Here is a 19,889-nt window from a genome sequence, read left to right as displayed (position 1 = left end):
ACAAAGCGCGCCGTCGCCACCTACCGGACTGAGCACGGGTCCACAGTTAAATAAACAGTGAATTGTAAATGCCATCTTCGCTGCAAAATAATATGAATGTCATCAATAGTTCAATAAAAAATCGAGTTTATATGAAAATTCCCTAGTTATAGATCACATACTGTAGCTTTCTGAATACAATAATTCTGAAATAAATTGTGTTCATAACAAATCATTCATAAATAGTTGTCTGTTATTACTATGATTAATGTACTAACAGACCAATAATTTCTGATGACAACATATTTTTAGAGCAATAACTGAACTTATGTTATACGTTGGAATTTTGTATTTTAAGGAAATAAAACCAATCAGAAGCATTGAGCAGTGCAAGACAGACTTTTAATTTAAATATACTTTGTAAATACAAAATATGTCACAAAATAATACAATTATAGAACTTGTGGTTTTCATTTTTACGAATAAAACTGAAATTATCTTAATGATGATAAAAATCCATTATTATTGGCTTACTGGTACATTTTCTGTCACTTCCCTTTTGCAAACAGATCTACTGATGCTCACTGATCCCCACAACTCTGATGGATCAACAGATGATGCAATGTTAGCATCACTAGTTGATTTCTACAGTGTGTTCCTGGACGTAGACGATGTAGTGGTGAGTGTTTTCTCCCTGAGTGAGGACTGTCAGGGCCTCCAGGCCATTTGCGTCCTCTACCACCATCACCTGGTCTCCTGTTAGACCCCCATCTGCATTCACCACCATCAACTGGTTGCTGCATTCACCCACTTCCTGCTCGTCATCCACCTGCAACTTCAGACACATCTCAACATTAATATTTTGCTGTAAACACTCGTGATTTCCAGAGTATGTGATAAGATGTATTTACCTGTTGTACGACGGTAACAGTGCCTGGTGCCATGGCAACCATGGAGGTGACTGCATCGTGAGTCTCTGTACTGTATTCAGTGATGTGCTGGATATTAACTAAACATAGAAGACACACATTTATTGTGACCTGTCACAAAGTTCATATGAAAGCATGTCTGGTGGTTAGTACTGTCTGTTTATCACTGTTGCTGTTGTTACCGTTCTCCTGCAGGGCTGTTTCAGGTACTTCTGTCAGCTGCTCTTCATCCTCCACAGACACATACTGAGTCTCCACTGTTTCCCTAACCTGAATATTAATAGATAAGGCAGAGAATGCATATACCTGAAAATACTGACTTTGACAAATAAATAAACTATATTCTAACATGATTGAACTCCTCCACTCCTGAGATTTTGGTAGCAGTTTTACAGTTTCTAAATCAGAAATATAAATTCAAATGAAAAGAGTTTGGGACAGAGACAAGACTAATAGTCTCCCACTGCTGTTGAAATATTTCATAAAATAAGTAAAAACTGGGACCCGAGCGTAGCGCTAAAGAGAAAAGTCAGAGCTATTCTCGTCGTCACAGGCCGTCCCTGCTCAGAGCATCATTTAAAAACAATAATTCATTTTTTCACTGAATCTATTCTGTGTAAGTGAACACTGTTTACCTCCCAGGTGCCTTCCACCACTTTCAGGCTGTGTTTGCTCTTCAGGTGTCGATTCAGCTCCCACTTGGTGCAATAAACAAATTCACATTCAGGACACTTCATACCCCCTAAACAAAACAAAACACACACACACACACACACACACACACACACACACACACACACACACACACACACACACACACACACACACACACACACACACACACACACACACACACACACACACACACACACACACACACACACACACACACACACACACACACACACACACACACACACACACACACACACACACACAAAACCTATTTTCAGTTATGCTGAACACGCATTTTGTTTTGTACTGCTGCAGGAATTAAGTAATATTTAATGATTTTTCTCCTGGCACAAAATAGATTCTCACTCCTGATAGTCTTCACCACAACACTTTCAAAGTCTTTAATCAGTGCAATTGTCCTACTTTAGTAAAATGTGACTATAAACAACATGAGAAGTGTAGACAGGGCAGAATGAGAGCAGAGATCTGACCTTGCTGTTTCAGAGCATCGGGGTTAAGCAGTCCAGGTCCTGCATTCTGATATTTCTGATCCGGGTGTTTTATGTTGTAGTGTCGCTTCAGGGGACCCACAATGTTACAGGAGTAGTGGCAATGTGCACAGCGAAATGGCTACATGGATAAAAGAAAACACACTAGTTATTGTAAGACATGACATGACAAATAACATTAACTTACTTTTCTAAACAACTTCTCAATCCTTTTATCAAAACGGTGACATGACATCGTGAGTTACTTACCTTAAACTCAGCGTGTTGCTCCATGTGTCTGAGCAAGGAAGGTTTGGAGGCCGAGGTGAAGTCACACTCTGAACATTGAAAACTCTTCCCTGTATAAACCAAAAAAAATAAGTCTCCTTTAATTAATCATCACTTTTTACTTTCTAAAAATGTTGTCGTTAAAGCAGAATACTTGTGAAATACAGAATATTTGTGAAATACAGTAATCAATTCCATCAGGTATAATAATAAATAGACAAATAATATGTACCTTCATCGGTGTGGCTCAGTCTGTGGCTTTTGAGCGTGACTTTAGATTTGAACTTTTTCCCGCACAGATCACAGAGGTGACGCCTCTCTGTATTGTGTCGGTTCATGTGAGTCTTCAGGTTACTCCTGCTGCGGCCCGCATAGTCACACACACCGCACACATACGGCTTCACACCTACACGAGCAGACACAGGAACAAAATAATAACAATAGAGACAACAACAAAATTCCCAAAACATAATCTTTATAAAGTGAAGGGGATATACAAAATCTTGTTTATGATTGCTTTTACATTATAAGTAGTTTATTAGAATAACATAACAATTAGTAACATATTTACAGAGAAAAACTTAACTTGTGACTTAATTTTTAGTGATGCTTAAGGGCACATTTTCTTTAGTGGGACGTGCAAAATCTCAAAGACGGTGTGAGAAAGTGTGAAGAAATCTGAGCCACAAATAACTGCTGAATAATGAACATATGCATTGCAAGGTCTTTTTTTGATTAACTGGTTCTGCTCACTGAGACCTTCCTCAACACCTGTGCTGGATTTATGTCTGCCAACATCCTCAGCCTCTGATGTACCTTCAAGGTAACCTGATCATTTAGGTAGGCAAGCGTTTAAAGAGGTAGGTAAAGAGACAAAGAGGCAGATATTAATAAAATGTACTTCCTCAAAGCATCACAGCTAATTAAGACATGGTTTGAGTATCAAATAACTCATTCAGCATTTGTTTTTTCAGCCTCACATAACTTGTTAGGTTCCCTGTTAAACATAACATATAACAGATTTAACATTAGTAGTTTACAATAGTATTTTATTAACAAAATATCCTTGCAGGGAAAAACTGTCCTCAAAACTGAAAAAAAGTGTTATTGTGTTATTATTCTTATGTAACTTCTGCCAATTGATATTTCCAGTGTTTATTTTTGTTCCTCTTTAATGTTATGTCAACAGCATACAAGCAGAACATTTTTTGTTGTTTGTATTTCTATTTTCCTTTTACAATGTCTGCAGTGTGTATCTGTCTAGTCCATCCTCCTGGAGGGCAGCCAGGAGGAAGAGAACCAGATGGAAGAAGCTCAGATCACACATGAATCATGCAGTGAAAACTCTGCATGGTCCCTCGGGCCTAGATGTGTTTCTCCATCCTTGTGCTGTGTGTGTGTGTGCCTGGGTTAAAGGTAAAGGAATATCACACCTTGATGGGCCCAGATGTGCCGCTGGAAGTCACTGCTGTTCTTTAGGAAGTAGGATTCACAGTAGGGGCACTTCTCTGCTCGCTGCACCATTAGTCCTTTACCCTGCGCAGGTACAGCATCTGTAAAATACATCAACACACAAAGTTAAAAAGCAACCTTGGGAATGTTAATTAAGTTGGTTTTGTGAGTTAAAATGTATTTCAGCTAGCTGCTATACAGTAAGTGCAGGGAAGAATTAGCCAATTCTAACACTCAATCTGATTAAACTGTGAGCCCAAGACATGCTGTTTTTTTAATCTACAAAATCATACATTCTGTCTTCAAGAAACAGAAGAAAGTTAAATTATCAACAGAATTTCAAATATCCGATGGCTGTTATATGAATCATGTGAGACGGATGCTTTGGGTTGAAAGCGACAGGTTTGAAAATGAGCGTTTTAGAGTTAAAAACATTAACATGTGTGTGAGTTTTGTCTTTATCTGTATATATACTGTATTTGTTATTTACCGGGGTGGGATGTTTTGATGTGGTGTTTCAGTCTGTGCTCTGGATAGTTGTTCTGGCAGACTGGACAAGTCGCAATCTTTCCCTGAAAAAATGACAAATCCCAACAAGTGAAATCAATCGTTAATTGCTGCATCCTTCACAGAAGTTATTGGTAACACAAGACAAACATTTTTATTTGATTTTAACTTATTTATCCATTATAGTGAAGGCTTGCTACCTGTTCCTGGTGGGTCCTCAAATGGGCCTGGAGTTTGTATTTGTCAGGTGTAGTGTATTTACAGCCGGGCTTGGAACAGGGCAGCAGCACACCGCTGTGCTTCTGGATCTGGTGCCGTTTCAAAGAGCTTTTGGTGATGGACGAGTAGCTACACTTTGAACAGTAATGCGAGTGCTCCTTGGTGTGTGTGCGCACATGAACGTTATAGTGGACTTTGTACCAGAACAGTTTACCTATGCAGCAAAAAATAACAACTATCAAACACTCAAGCCACATAGAGGAAAAGCTAAGTACAGATAATAATGTACTTTATTGTAAAATGAAACTAATTAAATAACAGGATAAAAGCTTCTCACCACAGTATTGACATTCCAGGTCCCCGTACATTTTCCTGAGCCGTTGGAAAGACTCCATATTGAGTCGAGTCTTCTGAAGAGATGAGAACACCTGCTCGAACGCACTCTCATGGAAAATCTCCGACACCTGCCAGCAGAGAAGGAAGATTAAAACTCAGTCTGCCAGGAGCAAAGTTGCTACCTCAGGAGTGGATGGGTAGAATTATTAGAGTTCCTCTAAGATAAGTAAATATTCCAAACACATTAATTAAGATATATGCTTTGATTCCAATATCAAATTATAAGACTATATCATCGTCTGTGATACAGAAAACGATTTGTAAAAAGCCTTGTAATGTAAAAGATCATAAAGGCATCATCAAAACAATAGCACCTATTTTAATATTTGATAAATCATCAAATTATGTTTAAGTCATACTGTACATCCCATCATTCTTTTGTTTGGACTTCTCAAATACAAAATTCTTTGCCTGAACATTATATCGAATTTCATATGGATTGTTGGACAAATAAGGCAAAATAATTCATTAAGAAAATAAGTGGAAAATGATAATGTCATATGTGCTAACTGACATTATTGTACTTTAATTTACCCTTTCTGAATGTAGAGTTAGTTCATCTTCCCCTGCGGCCGCTGATGACACAGTTGTGTGAGTGTTCTCTTCAGCTGAGTGTGAGTTTCCTTGCGTGCTGTCCTTTAAGAGAGGGGTAATAGGTGTGCATGCCTCCACAGCTTTGTCCTGTGATTTCTGCCCAGCTGTTTCTTCATCCTGTCTGTCAGAGGGAGTGATGGTTTCTAAAGATATGTTGGAATGATTCTGTTCTTTTGAACTTTGCTGTGCACTTTCCTTACTCTGCACTTCTTCTGTGGTTTCCCTCTGAGATTTATCTTCTTCTTTCTCTTTCTCTTGTTCCACATCTATGCTCGCTGCTACTTTTGTCTGCCCCGCTTCGCCATCCCCCAACTCCTCCTCTCCAACACCATTTCTTCTACTCTCATCTCTTGTCCCCTCATCTTCCCCTTCCTGCTCTATCCCTAGCTCTTCCTTCTCTACATCTTCCCGCTCCTCCTCCCCCCACATGCCTCCCCCAGGCTGTATCAGGTAGTAGCTGTTGTTGATGCAGTCGGTGAAGGCCTGTCCCTGGTCCAGCTCCAGGTGAGACTCTTTCAGGTGACTCTTCAGTCTCTGGGAGCTGACAAACTTCCCATCGCACACACAGCACAAATATAGGAAGAGGTGCTTCCTGACATGAGCGGCAAGGGTGGGCATCTTGGTTGCAGCGTGGTCACAGAGCAGGCAGGCAAAAGGACGCTGGGGCCCGTGGACCAACAGGTGGCGCTCTCGCTCCAGCTGGTTCTTAAAGCGTCGGTTACAGGTGGGACAGTGGTAGAGGAGCTGCCTGAGGCCCTGACGGGTCTTTAACCTGGACAGATCAAAACAAATTAGAAGGGCAGATGTGACAGGAAAAACACAATGTAGATATTTTAAATCAAACCTGAGTTGTTGGTAGCTCTGGTGGACAGCAGCATCTTTCAGGTTGTGTCGTTTCTCCATGTGTTTCAGCAAGTTCTTCACATCTGAGTATTTTTTTTCGCAAAAGCTGCAGTGCTGTTTCACCTTCAAATGGACCCGCTCTATGTGAACCTGCATTACCAGAAACACAATCAGTGCTGCGATCGGATTAACAATCCATCTGGGTGTTGAATGTATTGTCTCAAAGTTTGAATGTTAACAATAATTATACTCAGGATATAACATTTTGCTACTAACATTATCAATATCTGTAATAGAGTTGGTACAGCACCTTGAGGTGTCCTGGGCTCAGGCAGTTGAAAGGGCAGTGCTGACAGCTGAACTTCTCTCCTGTGTGCTTCCTCAAGTGAACATTCAGGTTGGCTTTAAAGGAAAAAGAAGTACAAAAGTAAACAGCTTTTACAGGAAGTTAAACTAGTTTGTGGCTGCAGGTTTCACAATTTTGTTATTTAAATACTTACAGCAACTTTGTGTTGCTTGCTTGTAACTATTAATATATCCATCTGCACTCATGGGCTGGTTCCTATGCCTTATTATATATATCATAATGGTATGCATTTAGTTTAAAGACAAAAGACTTCTTCAACCCCCTTTCATTATGTTCACTAAGGGACACTGACACTGATTTACCTTTGATTGCCGATGCGTAGTCACAGTGTGGACACTGGAATGGTTTCTCCTGGGTGTGTGTCCTCAGATGGGCGACCAGTGAGTGTCTGAACTTAAAGATCTTGTTACAGAACTCACAGGCAAAGATCTTCAGCTGGCTCTGAAGTAAACTAGGAGACAGAGAGTAATAATATTACATTTACAAGTTGTCCTATAATAAGTAGTTGCTATTATGGCAGTGAAACTGTTGTTGTTGATAAAATATACAAGCTTCTCTGACTGGCCTTAGGCGGCACAGATAACAACATAACAAACACCGAAAGAAAATACCCTTTACTCTTCAAAGTAACAGAGACATAACATCATTTCTATTTGTTAGATATTGAAATGAGACCATTCACATTAGTATGTAGCTTGTAGTTTACAAAGGGTCATTCAACTAAGCTGATTCCGCAAAGCTAACATAACAGTAAAAGAAAATCATTGTTAATACATTCAATAAACAGTATGCATACAGTACTTGGTAGCATCTTGCTTGATAGAATATTCCTGGAAGCCTCTGCTCGCTGCTGTTGTTGTGGAGGTCGGGTAAGGACTAGAGTAAAAATCAGGAGGTACATTAAAGGTCAGACTGCTACAAGCACAAACCAACAGGAGCTTTACAACACGATTTATTACAACATGTTTCTGTGATATTTTCTATACAAAGCTTACTGACAGTGTGTGTTTATAATCATCAATCATACACTACATTCAAAGAGTAAGAGGAGACATGGACACTCTCCATTACACTACCTTGGCTCCTGGTCTGTCTTAGGGTTACTGTCACAGGTAGGGGCTTCACATGCAAGGTCTTGTGTCTGACCCTTGAAGACTGTAGGCTGCTTACAAAATAAATAAAAACAAATTCAATAAATAAAGACAAAAAATATATATTTTAAAATGTAAGATTAATTTATTATAAATTGGAACTGCAATGAAAAATGAAATGTGAAAATAGATAAATGTATTTAGCTTTTGAGCGAAAATCCTTGTGGTATTAGTCATAACAAACATTATACAACAGTTTTAACAAGATCATTTATTTGTTTTTTGAGAAAATAACCTTCTATAAAATCACAACCCTGAGACACTAAGAAACAGTTCCTAAAAAAAAGGTGACATTTCTCACTGTAAAAAGTTTATGAATAAATCTCTCTACGTAAGTAAAATCCAGACTGTCTGCCAGACTACATTCTTTACAGTTTGGGTATATATTTTTGTCAATTCCTGTGTTTACCTGAGGTTGAGCTTGGATGGACAAAGAATCGGTTTCCGCGGAATTGTCCTCTACTGGAACCATTTTAGAAACACCTGTTGAGTTAAAAGGTAACATACCTTTCTTAAAAGTATTTCTGATAAAGCAATCCAGTCAGTCTCTAGCCAAAATGTTTATGACTTTATGACAAACCTGGAAGTGTTTTATCTTCAGTCAGAACAACACTGATGACAGACTTCTTGTTTCCCTTTGCTAGGCCTCCTTCTTTTGAGGGGCGGCTTCGGTTATTTCTCGGGTATCTGAGGCTGCCTGTGTCTACAAGCAAAGAACAGGAAGGGGTCAGGTCGCTAGCATCATTCACCTTTTACAAATCATCAAAGATCACATTTATTATTCATTTTAAAGCAGCAATTGCTGTCTGTCCTTGGAAGAATGTATTTTAAGAAACCATGTTCTGAACTTGAAGGTCTGAACTCACCTTTTTCTCTCACCAGTCCTGCTCTTGCTGGATTTTGTTGCGTTTGGTTTGGATCTACTCCAACAGAATCCAAACTCCCAGAACTGTCAGCTCCCGCTCTACTGGAAATGCTCCCTAAAATTGATTTGGTGTGTTAGGCAATACCTGAATTTACAAGTACAATTAATGTGTAAATGGTATTCTTCTGTTCCTTTACCCAACATCTGTAGTTAACACAGAAGTATTTAATCATCAATCGAATTATAGATAATCCCAAACATGCTTGCTCAGGTCACTGAAACTTTGAAAGCCTCTATGTCCCAAATTCACTTTTCTATTGCTAATTTATTCGACTCCTTACTTTTCTCCTCTTCGTCCTCCCCCTCTTCCTCATCCCTCAGGCAGATGTGTTTGAGGATCTGTCGTCTGTTGCTGAATGAGCGATGGCAGTCTTTACATTCAAGCCCTAGTGCACCATTATGGCTTTCGCCTAAAAATATAAAAACAAGTTAGAAATTTGATTTTGGGAAACAGTTTGTGTAGTGTATTTGCAAAAATCACAAATCGTAACCATTTACTTGAACAAATGAAGGTCATAGCTTAGCTATACAATAAACAAGGTATAGACCTTATACAAGTGTCTATAAAGTCTAAGTACCTTCTTCTCAAATGCATAGGGTATTTCTTTTCTATGGGATACATATCAAGACCAATACTACCTTGTAATGAGATGCATTGTTTGTCTCCCTTCTCCTTATTCCCTTCTTCTTCTCTTTGAACATCATCCTTCAGAGAAGTGAAGGACTCAGCCTTGTCCTCTGTCAAATCTGTGCGTGTCTTCTTCGTAGAGCCTTTCGGTCTTCCACGCTTTCGCTTTACTGGGCTCTCTGTGAGCCAACATAACAGCAGAACAAATAAGAAGACAACACCAGGTTATTTTCCAATGAACAGATTATTATCCAGTATGTTTTTATGTTTCTAATATACTGTAATAGTTAATGCCTTGCGACATAAAACTTCATTGTTATCTCTCTAAACAAAGTCCAATTCATCTCAAAATGAGTAAACAAGTAATTATTATTTTTGTAATATTATGCGCGTAGTTTCTATTTTTAACATCATTTTGGAATAGTTATTGTGGCAATTACAGGCTAATCTGACCTGCTTGCGTCTCCACAGGCTCTCCTATAAGGGGCTGCAGGGAAACGATGATGTCATCAGGGGCTTCCTGCTGTGGGTGTAGCTGGGAGCAATGGGCCAGCAGCTGAGAGCGACTGGGAGAGAAGATGTTGCACAGCCGACACATAAACACAGAACCAGCTGGGGAGAAAAGGAAACAATGCTAATGTCATTGCCTGCTCTCAACAATATAGCAAACGTAGGCTAGTTATTTTGAGTCATTGTATTCTCCTTCTGATACCCCCAAGAATAAACCCTTTAACCATTTGCAATATCTATTCAAAACTGTCTTGCAAATTGTGCATAAAACTTAATATGCCGAACAGACAAAAGAAGGAACATTGCTTCAGTCCATTTTTATCTATTTGTTTAGGTGTTACATTCTGCAAATTTGTTATTTCATTATTTTGAAATGGAGGATACACAATATTGTGAAACGAACCAATGAAAATATGAGCTTGACGTCTTTGCTTTTTTTTTTTAATAAAGGTCTATGATCAGTCTTTCTCCACAGTTTGATGCTGTCTCAAAACTTTCATTATTAATAATATAACGGTGACAGATTCAGGGCTGACGTTAGTCAACACTTTCTGCCTTCAGTAATAACAGCTGCCGAGAATGACAGTAGAAGGGTTAACCTTTATCACAAAAAAACCTGATATTATGGAAAATAAAAACTTAACACGTTTGTTTATTTTGATTTGGCCCAAACTAACATGAAGACCGGACAAACATATTCGAGTTGAAGCTAGCCAAAGTTCTTACCTGCTTTTTGTCCATCCATTTCCCCCAGCGATTTAGCAACAAAACAATACTAATTTATCGATGTTGTTAAGGCATCATAGAGCTAAATACAATCACTGAATTTATATTTAAGAGCCTTATATTATACAATGCACATAGACATTTCTGACGAATCTGCCACACAAGTCCTTACAACCAGCGGAAGTGCTCTGTAGTGAAACTAGCGCTGGCAGAGCAGCGCCCTCTGTGACGGGGGGACTGAACTGCGGCTATCAGAATCAGAATCAGAATCAGAATACTTATTCATCCCAAACTGGGACATTTTTTTGTTACACTAACAAAACACAATATAAAAAAATAAGAAATATACAGATAAAATAGTGCAATGAAATGGAATATTAAATGAAAATATAATATAAATGTACAAGTGTAAAATGTGCATATTATGTCCAGTTAACAGAGAGGCTAGGAGCAGTGAGTTGCCTGCCAGCCAGAGGGGAATTATTGTACAGTGTTATTGCAGTGGACAAGAATGTTCTCCTGTACCTGTACGGAACTGGAGAGGGAACTGCAGCAAATCAGGAGTTCAGTTTTCCTCAAAGAAACACATTTTGGACATGGACATGGTTATATGTATATGTATATGTATATGTTGCCAATTGTGCCAAGAGGCTCGAGCACTGTTTACATAGACTTGTATGTGATTAGTTAAGTTTGTGTTGATAACACAGTGTGTCTGCTATAAAGTAATTATTGTTCTTCTTGTGTAACATTTATGGTGTTTACGAACAAATAAACCATATTTGCTATAAATACATTTTGGTTTTTCCATGTTTTTTGATCATGTTTTCATTCAAAATCTACCTTTAGTGTTATATGTCTACAAGGAGCTGACATTTTTTGGGTTGAGTTAGAGAAAGAAAGAGTTTTTTGCATATTAATTTGCAGTATTATTTTAAAGTTGTTTCCTAATTATTGCTTCTGCCCACAGTTTGTATTTATTTTTATGTTACTTCGAAACGCTGCAAATAGATGGTGAAAATCACGAACAACTTTTAAAATAAAGGGACAGTGACCAAAACTTTATTTAACAGTGCAAGAATTTACAGACAAACAGACATTTACAAAATGTTGTTATTTGTAAAACAAATTGGGACAGGTTTATACCAGTCCCAATGATTTACAATGGCTAAAGATTGCGAAAAACACACACTCTCACACACACACACACACACACACACACACACACACACACACACACACACACACACACACACACACACACACACACACACACACACACACACACACACACACACACACACACACACACACACACACACACACACAAACACTCATACACACACACACACACACACACACACACACACACACACACACACACACACACACACACACACACTCATACACACACGTAATCAAAAATACGCAAACACGTTTTATGAACAAGTCAACTTTAGCCAATTTGCTAAGCTTTCAGGTAAAGATGATAGATCCTATGCCTATTCCTATTTCATTTTTAACATCAATACACCCTCTGCTCTCATTTTCTGTTTTTTACATACAGTATTGTCGTTCAAGACCTCAGATGATGGGAGACTAGCTAAACCTACTAAAAAAAAATGGGCATGCTCTATCATCAGTAAAAAAGGAAGCAGTTGGTTGCAAGCATCATTCAGGAACAAAACACATAAGTAAACTCCACCCCACAAGATAATCTTTGACCTAGTAGATACTGTGAACTAGACATAAATGATGCACAGCTATATTTGTGTTAGGATTAGTCCAGTACCTCCATGTACACATATATCATCCATGGATTAAAACTAGGAGATTGCGTCCTCCACTGCTGATAAGATGTAAATTCCTCTCTGACACAGAAAATAGAATGTATAACATACACATACTTGGAACTTTTTTTTGTCGTGCAAATTGTTGTAGTCAATGAATATAGGAGTGGTTTACACTGGATTATGTCCATGGGAATAAAAGGGAGAAATAGATAATCACATTTTATATCATTCACAAATACATCTCAGTCATTTTAGTATGTGTGTAATGTATTTTAACTCCAAAAATATTAACATTTCCTTTTTTTTAATACATATTTACTTTATATTTCAAATCAGCCGTTTCCTTCTGTGATTGTCAGTAAACAGAGCATAATATAATGTACACACTGATATGTTAACACATAACTTGAGCACAATGGAGTTATATTAAAACGGAAACTGTGACAACACCAAATGAAGGCTTTATGTTTACCAAAAGCTGACATTCACAATGATCTTAGACAATAAATATTATATATTTTTTAGACAAATGGCAGAAAGTACTCGGATGAAAATGAGCCCTTAAATCTCCAGTTCAACTAAAACTAAAGAAGAGACAATTATGAATAATGTAAAAGAGAGGGATACTTATAGTATTGACTTAAATTGATACAGTAGTGAAAACCCTGAGCTACAAAATTATTGTTTTAAAGTTTTTTCTATAAAACAATCATACAGAAATACTGCATGTTACCCTGATAATGTGTACATCATTGAAAAAGTAACTTCACAAAGTATGAAGTATGATTTGATGTTTTGAAGGCCATGTATCGTTTGAAATCAGCAATACCAATTTTTATGGGTTTGCCGCCTTGGATTTGTTTTGCTGTGTGTGTACAGTTTAATGTGACGTTAACCCTGACCAAAGTTTCTTTGGCTATTTAGTTGAGCAAATATGCATTAACAACTGGCTACAAATGTTTTCATGGGATTTTCTTGCCCATTTCTTTCACTGTATCCATAAAATGAAGCAAACATGTCAATAACATAATTTAAAAGGGACCCGAAATTCTAACAAACAAGTAAGCAAAGATGCTTTGTAACACGACTGCTGTCAAAAAATCCCAGGGTACACATCAGGTTTTATGACATGGTCACAAGGCTTGAATGGTTCTTTCCTGAGAGCATTTGTTGAGGGGTACAAGATGTCTGAGTGTGTGTGTGTGTGTGTGTGTGTGTGTGTGTGTGTGTGTGTGTGTGTGTGTGTGTGTGTGTGTGTGTGTGTGTGTGTGTGTGTGTGTGTGTGTGTGTGTGTGTGTGTGTGTCTGAGTCTGTGCGTTCACATTGTGCAACACTTGTTCTTGTGTGAGTTAGAGTCTTTGAAGCGAAGTCTTTGCTTGGATCGATATTTCTCCAGGTAGGTTAGCTGTTTACTGTTGATTGCTCCACGACGCTTCCTGAAAATTATATAAAATAACGATGAATGATGGAAGTACACACATTTCAGTGTGCATTACCTTCTGCCACAATCTTTTCACTTATTAATTTGATATCACCACCAGATGGCAGCAGGAAAGAAATGTTCAATTTCTACACAAAAACGTTTACATTAAATACTGCATTTATTGAATGATTAAAAATGCATTGTTTATATCATGTAAACATATTTCTTTCCTGTGTAACATGTTTATCAAAATGAGAATGAGACATTGTTTGCATTCAAAATAAACAAAGCAGAGGTGCTCTTACACCATATTTATATATATATATATATTGCATTATGAGGATGTAATATATAAATGTACTCACTGTCTAATGAGTTGAATAGCATCTTCATACTTCATCCCACTCTCTATCAAAGCCAGAGCAACCATCACAGGAGCCCTGTTTGCATGCAAACAAAGACACACACAGTCCAGTCTGAGTTGACTCCAGCTTGCTCCCAATGTATTCATACATAAATAGGCCTAACAATTAGCAAGACAGCAAAGCTTTTCAAATTAAGGCAAAAATACATGACTATTATGAGCACAAGTATGTGAAAATAATATGTTTATATATAAATATATATGAAAAGCACTAGTGATCAACAATAAGATAAAATATGTCCCTTGGATAGGGTTCAGACACAAACTGTGCGAAGTGTGCGTTTTCCTGTTGTTGTTCTCTGTGTCTCTCACCTCCCCAGTCCAGCCACACAATGGACGGCCACGCAGCATCCTGGTTCCTCTTGAAATTTCTTCTTCAGCAAATTCAACCAATCATCAACAAGCTTAGTAGGGGGTGGGGCTCCGTCATCAAAAGCCCAATCCTGAAACCAAAGTAGAGCAGACTTTTACAACTATTTCTGGCACTCTTGTAACATTTGTGTTTATGTTGGTCTTAACTGAGTGCTCACCACCACAGTGATGCCGTCTTTTTCCAACGGTGTTTTATCATAGGTGATATCACAGACACGAACAACTGTGGTGGCGCCAAAGTGTTTCAAGTCCTAGAAGAGATGACAGTGGTAGGATGGTTTTCACTAATTCAACTAACTTGAAATGTCTCTTTGTTTACATGTCATCAAGAGGGGAGAAAACACATGACGTATATGTGCATGTGTACTATATGTCATCCTCTTTAATCTTTTCAGTTTACTGATGGTCTGTTAACACACAATATACACATGTTTCTTACCTCTATGAAGGTGGTGAGCGTGCTGTCAGTAGGGTTGTGTGTGATGAGGAATCTCATGTTCTTGTGGCACAGTTCCACTGGAGCAGGACGGTTCATGATGGCAGGCGTGATCTTTAATGTCCTAGGAGGACCTCTGTTGGAGAAAAATGTACTGTATGTATCTTAAGATGGAACACAATGTCCACAAAATTACACCACATAAAAATGCTCATAACATTTTGAAGAGCTTCAACTAGTTTTCTCAAGTTACCTTGCAAGGCCTTTTTAATGGCAGACATTTCGACAGGTCACACTCACTGTCACGCTGTCGTGGCTAACTGGGGCACTTGACCTTTCCTACCATTACAAGCCAAAATGTCCGCTGGGAAAAAGGTCCAGCTTGATTCCTCCAGAACGCATTACCTAAACTGCGCCATACTTGAGACATCAAGATATATCACAAGATCACATAATAAAAGTCCTTTCTTCTAAAATCCACTTCAAACAAGCACTTCTCCATAAGAGACAACATTTTTCAAAGAAGAAAGCTTTATGCTTGATTAAACCTAATCTCAAAATTGCACCTAAATAAAATCTTCCAGTGGCTTTGGTCAAATCTGTTATGGTGGGACAACTTAAAAATGATATATATAACATGAAATCGACTGGAAAAAGTAATGTGGATTCAAACAAATAATTAATATTTAACAGCTCGGACTGGTAATATCTTGATTGATACAGTAGTGTGATGCACATACTGTATCGCTTGAGTTTACTTCAGTGTAAACAGTCTGCTAGTAATGGCAAACTTAATTTTTAATTTAATAGACAGGTTGCACTTTAGTAAAAACAAATAAAGTTTGTAGTATGCAGTACATTACTATGCAGTATGTTTCTATTTAGTAACTTAGTAGGCCTATGTGATTTTGAACATAGCCTGAGTTTTGACCTGAAATTATTTCCACCATACAATTAAAATTGATTTACGACTTTGGGAAATATTGTGTATTCATAAATCTGTATAGTATAGGAATACTCCAGTAGCTGCAGTTGAAATATTGTATGTGGCTTGTTATTGCATTATTTTCGAACAAGGACATGTCTCCTGTGTTCTGGCTGTTCTACAACTTCTTTAAAAACATAAACTAGCACTTTTTTGATTCTAGGCCTGTAAAATTAAACATTCTTGTGAATAAATAGTACCACCCTGCTGCAAAGGCAAGCCAAACGATGATTTAAGATTAAACTAAAAAGCTGCAACAGAATCCTATAACCAAGCCATAACAAGTCAATGAGGAGCAGCGCTGGTGCATAACTAGATTTAGTCAAGTTCTGATGAGCAGAAGCCCCTTACCTTTAGCTGGAGCTGCAGCAGGTAGCTGCTCGACTTTCAACCTATATCAGGTCACCAGGTGACTTCCTGTCTGTGGTTGAACTTCCTGTTCGGGTATTGTTTATAGCCTTTAAGGTATTTTCCCAATTCCGATTTCCTGTTGTCATATGAGTACAGTTTTAGTCCATCAGTTGACTGTGTCCTGTAGTTCAGGAAGCACAGTGTGTCAACTCTCGTTGTTTTTATTTCTCACGATTGTCACTCTTTCAGTAGCTCTCTTTTTGCTTCTCTCTCAGGTAAGCTTCCAGTGTCGAGACTCCGCATATTACCCCATTAGCTGGCTGTTTCAGAGAGCAAGGGCAGGTGGTCTTTCAGGTTTCAGGGCCGCAGGACTGCATGGTGTAGCTTCATCCCAAGTAGGCCTTAATGGTGTTGAGCGTGGCAGTAGTCACCACTCCCCCGCACAAACTCCATCAACCAGCGATTCTAAAGTACAAAAGATACAAACTAGATATTACTCTTTAAATATATAACTCCAGAAAATCTGTGATGAAAATGATTGTTTCATTAAAGAAAATGTTCCAAACAAATTTTCTGTAAAATCAGCCAATTCTGTAAGGCAAAATATACTAATGATAGCCCTCATCTGTAATGTGAAGGGCCAAAGGGCCATGATGTACATAGATAAACAATCAAACAAACACATGAATATGTGCAATGAAACAAATTCTAAATCTCTTGCACGGAACTCACAAAATTATTGTATCATATTTAATATATGAACATTCTGCATAAAGTGTGCCTATGTTTAATCTAACTCTGGAAATTGGTTTGTCGTTGTAATGATTTAGAAAATAAATAAATGCAAAATAATAAGTCAAATGCTGCCAATACCAAGTCCACTATGCAAATTCAAAACTGATATTTGCTACTAAGTCTTGATTCTGCCTTGTTTTAGAAGCAATTTGTGTGAAAAACAAGTGTTGATTATCTCTCATTAAAACATTCAGACAAACAACAAGGGAAAGTCCAGAGGTACTCTGGGTAATCCGTCATCACCTCTTCATCCTAGCTTTGACAATACCCACGCACACACACACGCTTCATAATCACATGCCGACTTACTCACTGACTCTACCAGAAGAGTGCAGTCTATTCCTGGTTGTTGACTATCTATAATTAGGAATTTATCCTCTGTAACCACTAATGATGTTAGAGTAGAGGTCCATTTTTTTCCATGCTGTCAATTCAAATTGAAGAAAGAACATTTATTTTACTTAGCAGACTTTAGCTGATGTGCGATGTATGTTTTTGAGCAGTGACCCAAGATCAAAACATTAAATGACAGCATAAAGGAGCATTATTGAAATGACTAAACGGTAGCAGTAATTCCAATTAAAACTGCACATCCGGTCTTCCTTCTTATCTTAGAGCGCAGTTTAGTTTGTAAAAACAGGTGCGTCCCCTGATGGCTACGTCAGGACCCCAAGAAGTTAAAAATGGATATCAATATCCTTTAAGAGCACGTTAGATTGCCAAGATTTTTCTACAATACGTGCAATGTGAGGCTAAATGACATGAAGGTTAGTAATAAAGACAACAACAAGACAAGCAAGTAGTAGCCTCATATAGGATAAATCCTGTTAGAGTGTATTCACCTCTGCCTCTTTACAAATAAAGACACCATTTTTGCTGCTGAAGGTCCATTCACAAGTCATTCTGTAAAAGAAATGTTATCAATGCCTACATTTGAGTTGTTTCTGCAACAGTACACAGCCTTCCTTCTTACCTCAGAGGACAGATTGGCCTCTAAACAGTAAAATCCACAAACCAGAGTTAGTCTTACAGAAGCAAGCATCAGCCCTACAACAGTCAGAGTGCTGACATGCAACCAGTGGACTGCGGGTAGACAGAATATCTGTAGCTGTTTATAGCTGTATCTATACCAGCAGCTAATTACTGTATATGACACACCACATTTCAATGGTAGCAACAGTCTGCAGTATAGCAATGACTTCCCTGTTCAAGTGAATAACTGTGATTAGCTTGATAGCTTTCTTTTGAAACTTTACTGTAGAAATTAATTTCAATGGATTTTGTTTATAGCTGTATCTAAATTTGTCACATCAAGTTATTGCCATCAAACTTTACCAAACCCTTTTGCACCAAACATCTGTTTGGCTGTGTGACAGTATCAGGAACATTTCCTAGATACTTTGTATCAGCATGACAGAAACTAAAACAAATGCAAAATCTTTTCCTTACCTGCTATTCAATGTCCTTTCCGACCACAGGCTAAAAAGCAATTCTTCGGCCTCTGTCCCAGAGCGGAGTCCACCCGCTATTAGTCTTTTTCCACCTCTAGAACTTTATATGTCTGGTAGTCAACCACCAGAAAATGAAGTCTTTGTGCAACAACCTGTTGCTCTTCCCCACTATAACACCAAATTATCCTCCTCTCTCTGCAAACCCTGGCCTCATAGTAGCTGCTGCGGTGTGTGTGCTGTGGCTCTACCTTGCTGTAGCAGTGCAGTTTGCTGTGTTGAGGATCTGCTGTGAGCTGGTCTAATCAGGCTGAGCAGCCATCTGACCCTGACAGCCCTGTCACTAGCAGAACACTCTACAGTTAATGCTCTTAGAGGGAGCGGAGAAGAGGCTCACTCCCCCTCCTCCTCCTCCTCCTCCTCCTCCTCTTCATTTACTCCACTCATTTTCCCTCCCCTCTTCCAGGGTAAAGAAGAGGTGCTATCCCCCCCTCTTCTTCTCTGCTCACCCTTCCTGTAGGCTGACCAGTATTTGGTCTCACATACAGGATAATGCACAGTGACAAAATACATATAGATCAGTGTTTTGGATGCATGTCTATCTTAAAAGATAAAAGTTTGTAAATGTGCAGGTCCAACAAGTTGTTTTTTGCTATGACACGTCTGTCTGGACCCTTTCTTGTTTTCCTTACCTCCCTCTCTCTCCCCTTTCCCCTCCCTGTACCAACTAAAAATAGACGGTCTTTGGAGCTGAACATGTGGACATGTTAAACCTTTGAATACAAGTTCATGGAATTAACTTTCCCCTTAAATGACAAAAGTCTCAAGTTTGTTTGTGTTCTTTATGTGTCAAGCAACTGTTTTGTTGCCACAATGCACAAAACAAAGTGTTGGTCCAAAAACTTCAATAAAAAAAGGGGAAATTTTTTCATTCAATTCCTGATTTTTCCAAGAAATTCACAAAGCTTTTTTGAAATATTTTTAAGGATTCATTTTATCAGATTTGTTTACAGGCTTGCAGTATGGATATGTGAGTGCAGGGAGTCACAAGGCAGTCATACGCTCAGACTTCTTAAAGCAGAACAAGCTGGGGCCTCATCTCACTATCAATCACTTTGAGTGAGAGACATGACTGTTAAACAGCACTCGGAGCTTTACAAAACAACTCTTAATAGCTAAAATTAG

The 19,889-nt window shown here is 38.3% G+C and overlaps 2 protein-coding genes across 6 annotated transcripts; both read right to left on the bottom strand.

Moving 5' to 3' along the window:
• Positions 1–359: 359 nt before the first annotated feature.
• On the bottom strand, positions 360–10,863 carry LOC134861320 (zinc finger protein ZFAT-like). Of its 3 annotated transcripts, none has more exons than XM_063878426.1 (24): positions 10,678–10,863; positions 9,895–10,053; positions 9,453–9,620; positions 9,095–9,223; positions 8,755–8,868; positions 8,469–8,591; positions 8,298–8,371; positions 7,814–7,902; positions 7,539–7,613; positions 7,040–7,188; positions 6,681–6,772; positions 6,372–6,520; positions 5,468–6,299; positions 4,875–5,001; positions 4,519–4,751; positions 4,302–4,383; positions 3,793–3,912; positions 2,592–2,765; positions 2,342–2,430; positions 2,075–2,213; positions 1,544–1,650; positions 1,091–1,178; positions 891–988; positions 360–814 (listed from the first exon to the last, which is right to left on the bottom strand). In XM_063878426.1, the coding sequence occupies exons 1-24, from the start codon at positions 10,694–10,696 to the stop codon at positions 614–616; spliced, it is 3,630 nt and encodes a 1,209-aa protein (XP_063734496.1). In that variant the 5' UTR covers positions 10,697–10,863; the 3' UTR covers positions 360–613. The 3 variants fall into 3 exon arrangements, with proteins under 3 accessions (XP_063734496.1, XP_063734498.1, XP_063734497.1); XM_063878428.1 differs by having other exon boundaries at positions 360–808; XM_063878427.1 differs by having other exon boundaries at positions 7,814–7,899.
• An 854-nt stretch (positions 10,864–11,717) lies between these two features.
• LOC134862046 (protein tyrosine phosphatase type IVA 3-like) lies at positions 11,718–19,106 on the bottom strand. 3 transcript variants are annotated; one of them, XM_063879710.1, is made up of 8 exons: positions 18,706–19,106; positions 18,099–18,159; positions 16,462–16,926; positions 15,129–15,261; positions 14,848–14,940; positions 14,630–14,760; positions 14,259–14,333; positions 11,718–13,906 (listed from the first exon to the last, which is right to left on the bottom strand). In XM_063879710.1, the coding sequence occupies exons 4-8, from the start codon at positions 15,222–15,224 to the stop codon at positions 13,789–13,791; spliced, it is 513 nt and encodes a 170-aa protein (XP_063735780.1). In that variant the 5' UTR covers positions 15,225–15,261; positions 16,462–16,926; positions 18,099–18,159; positions 18,706–19,106; the 3' UTR covers positions 11,718–13,788. The 3 variants fall into 3 exon arrangements, with proteins under 3 accessions (XP_063735780.1, XP_063735781.1, XP_063735779.1); XM_063879711.1 differs by lacking the exon at positions 18,099–18,159 and having other exon boundaries at positions 16,462–16,597; positions 16,694–16,926; XM_063879709.1 differs by lacking the exon at positions 18,099–18,159.
• Positions 19,107–19,889: the final 783 nt, after the last annotated feature.

Source organism: Eleginops maclovinus, chromosome 3 (assembly GCF_036324505.1).
Source record: "Eleginops maclovinus isolate JMC-PN-2008 ecotype Puerto Natales chromosome 3, JC_Emac_rtc_rv5, whole genome shotgun sequence".
NCBI lineage: Eukaryota > Metazoa > Chordata > Actinopteri > Perciformes > Eleginopidae > Eleginops > Eleginops maclovinus.
This window is presented reverse-complemented; position numbering and strand designations above follow the sequence as displayed.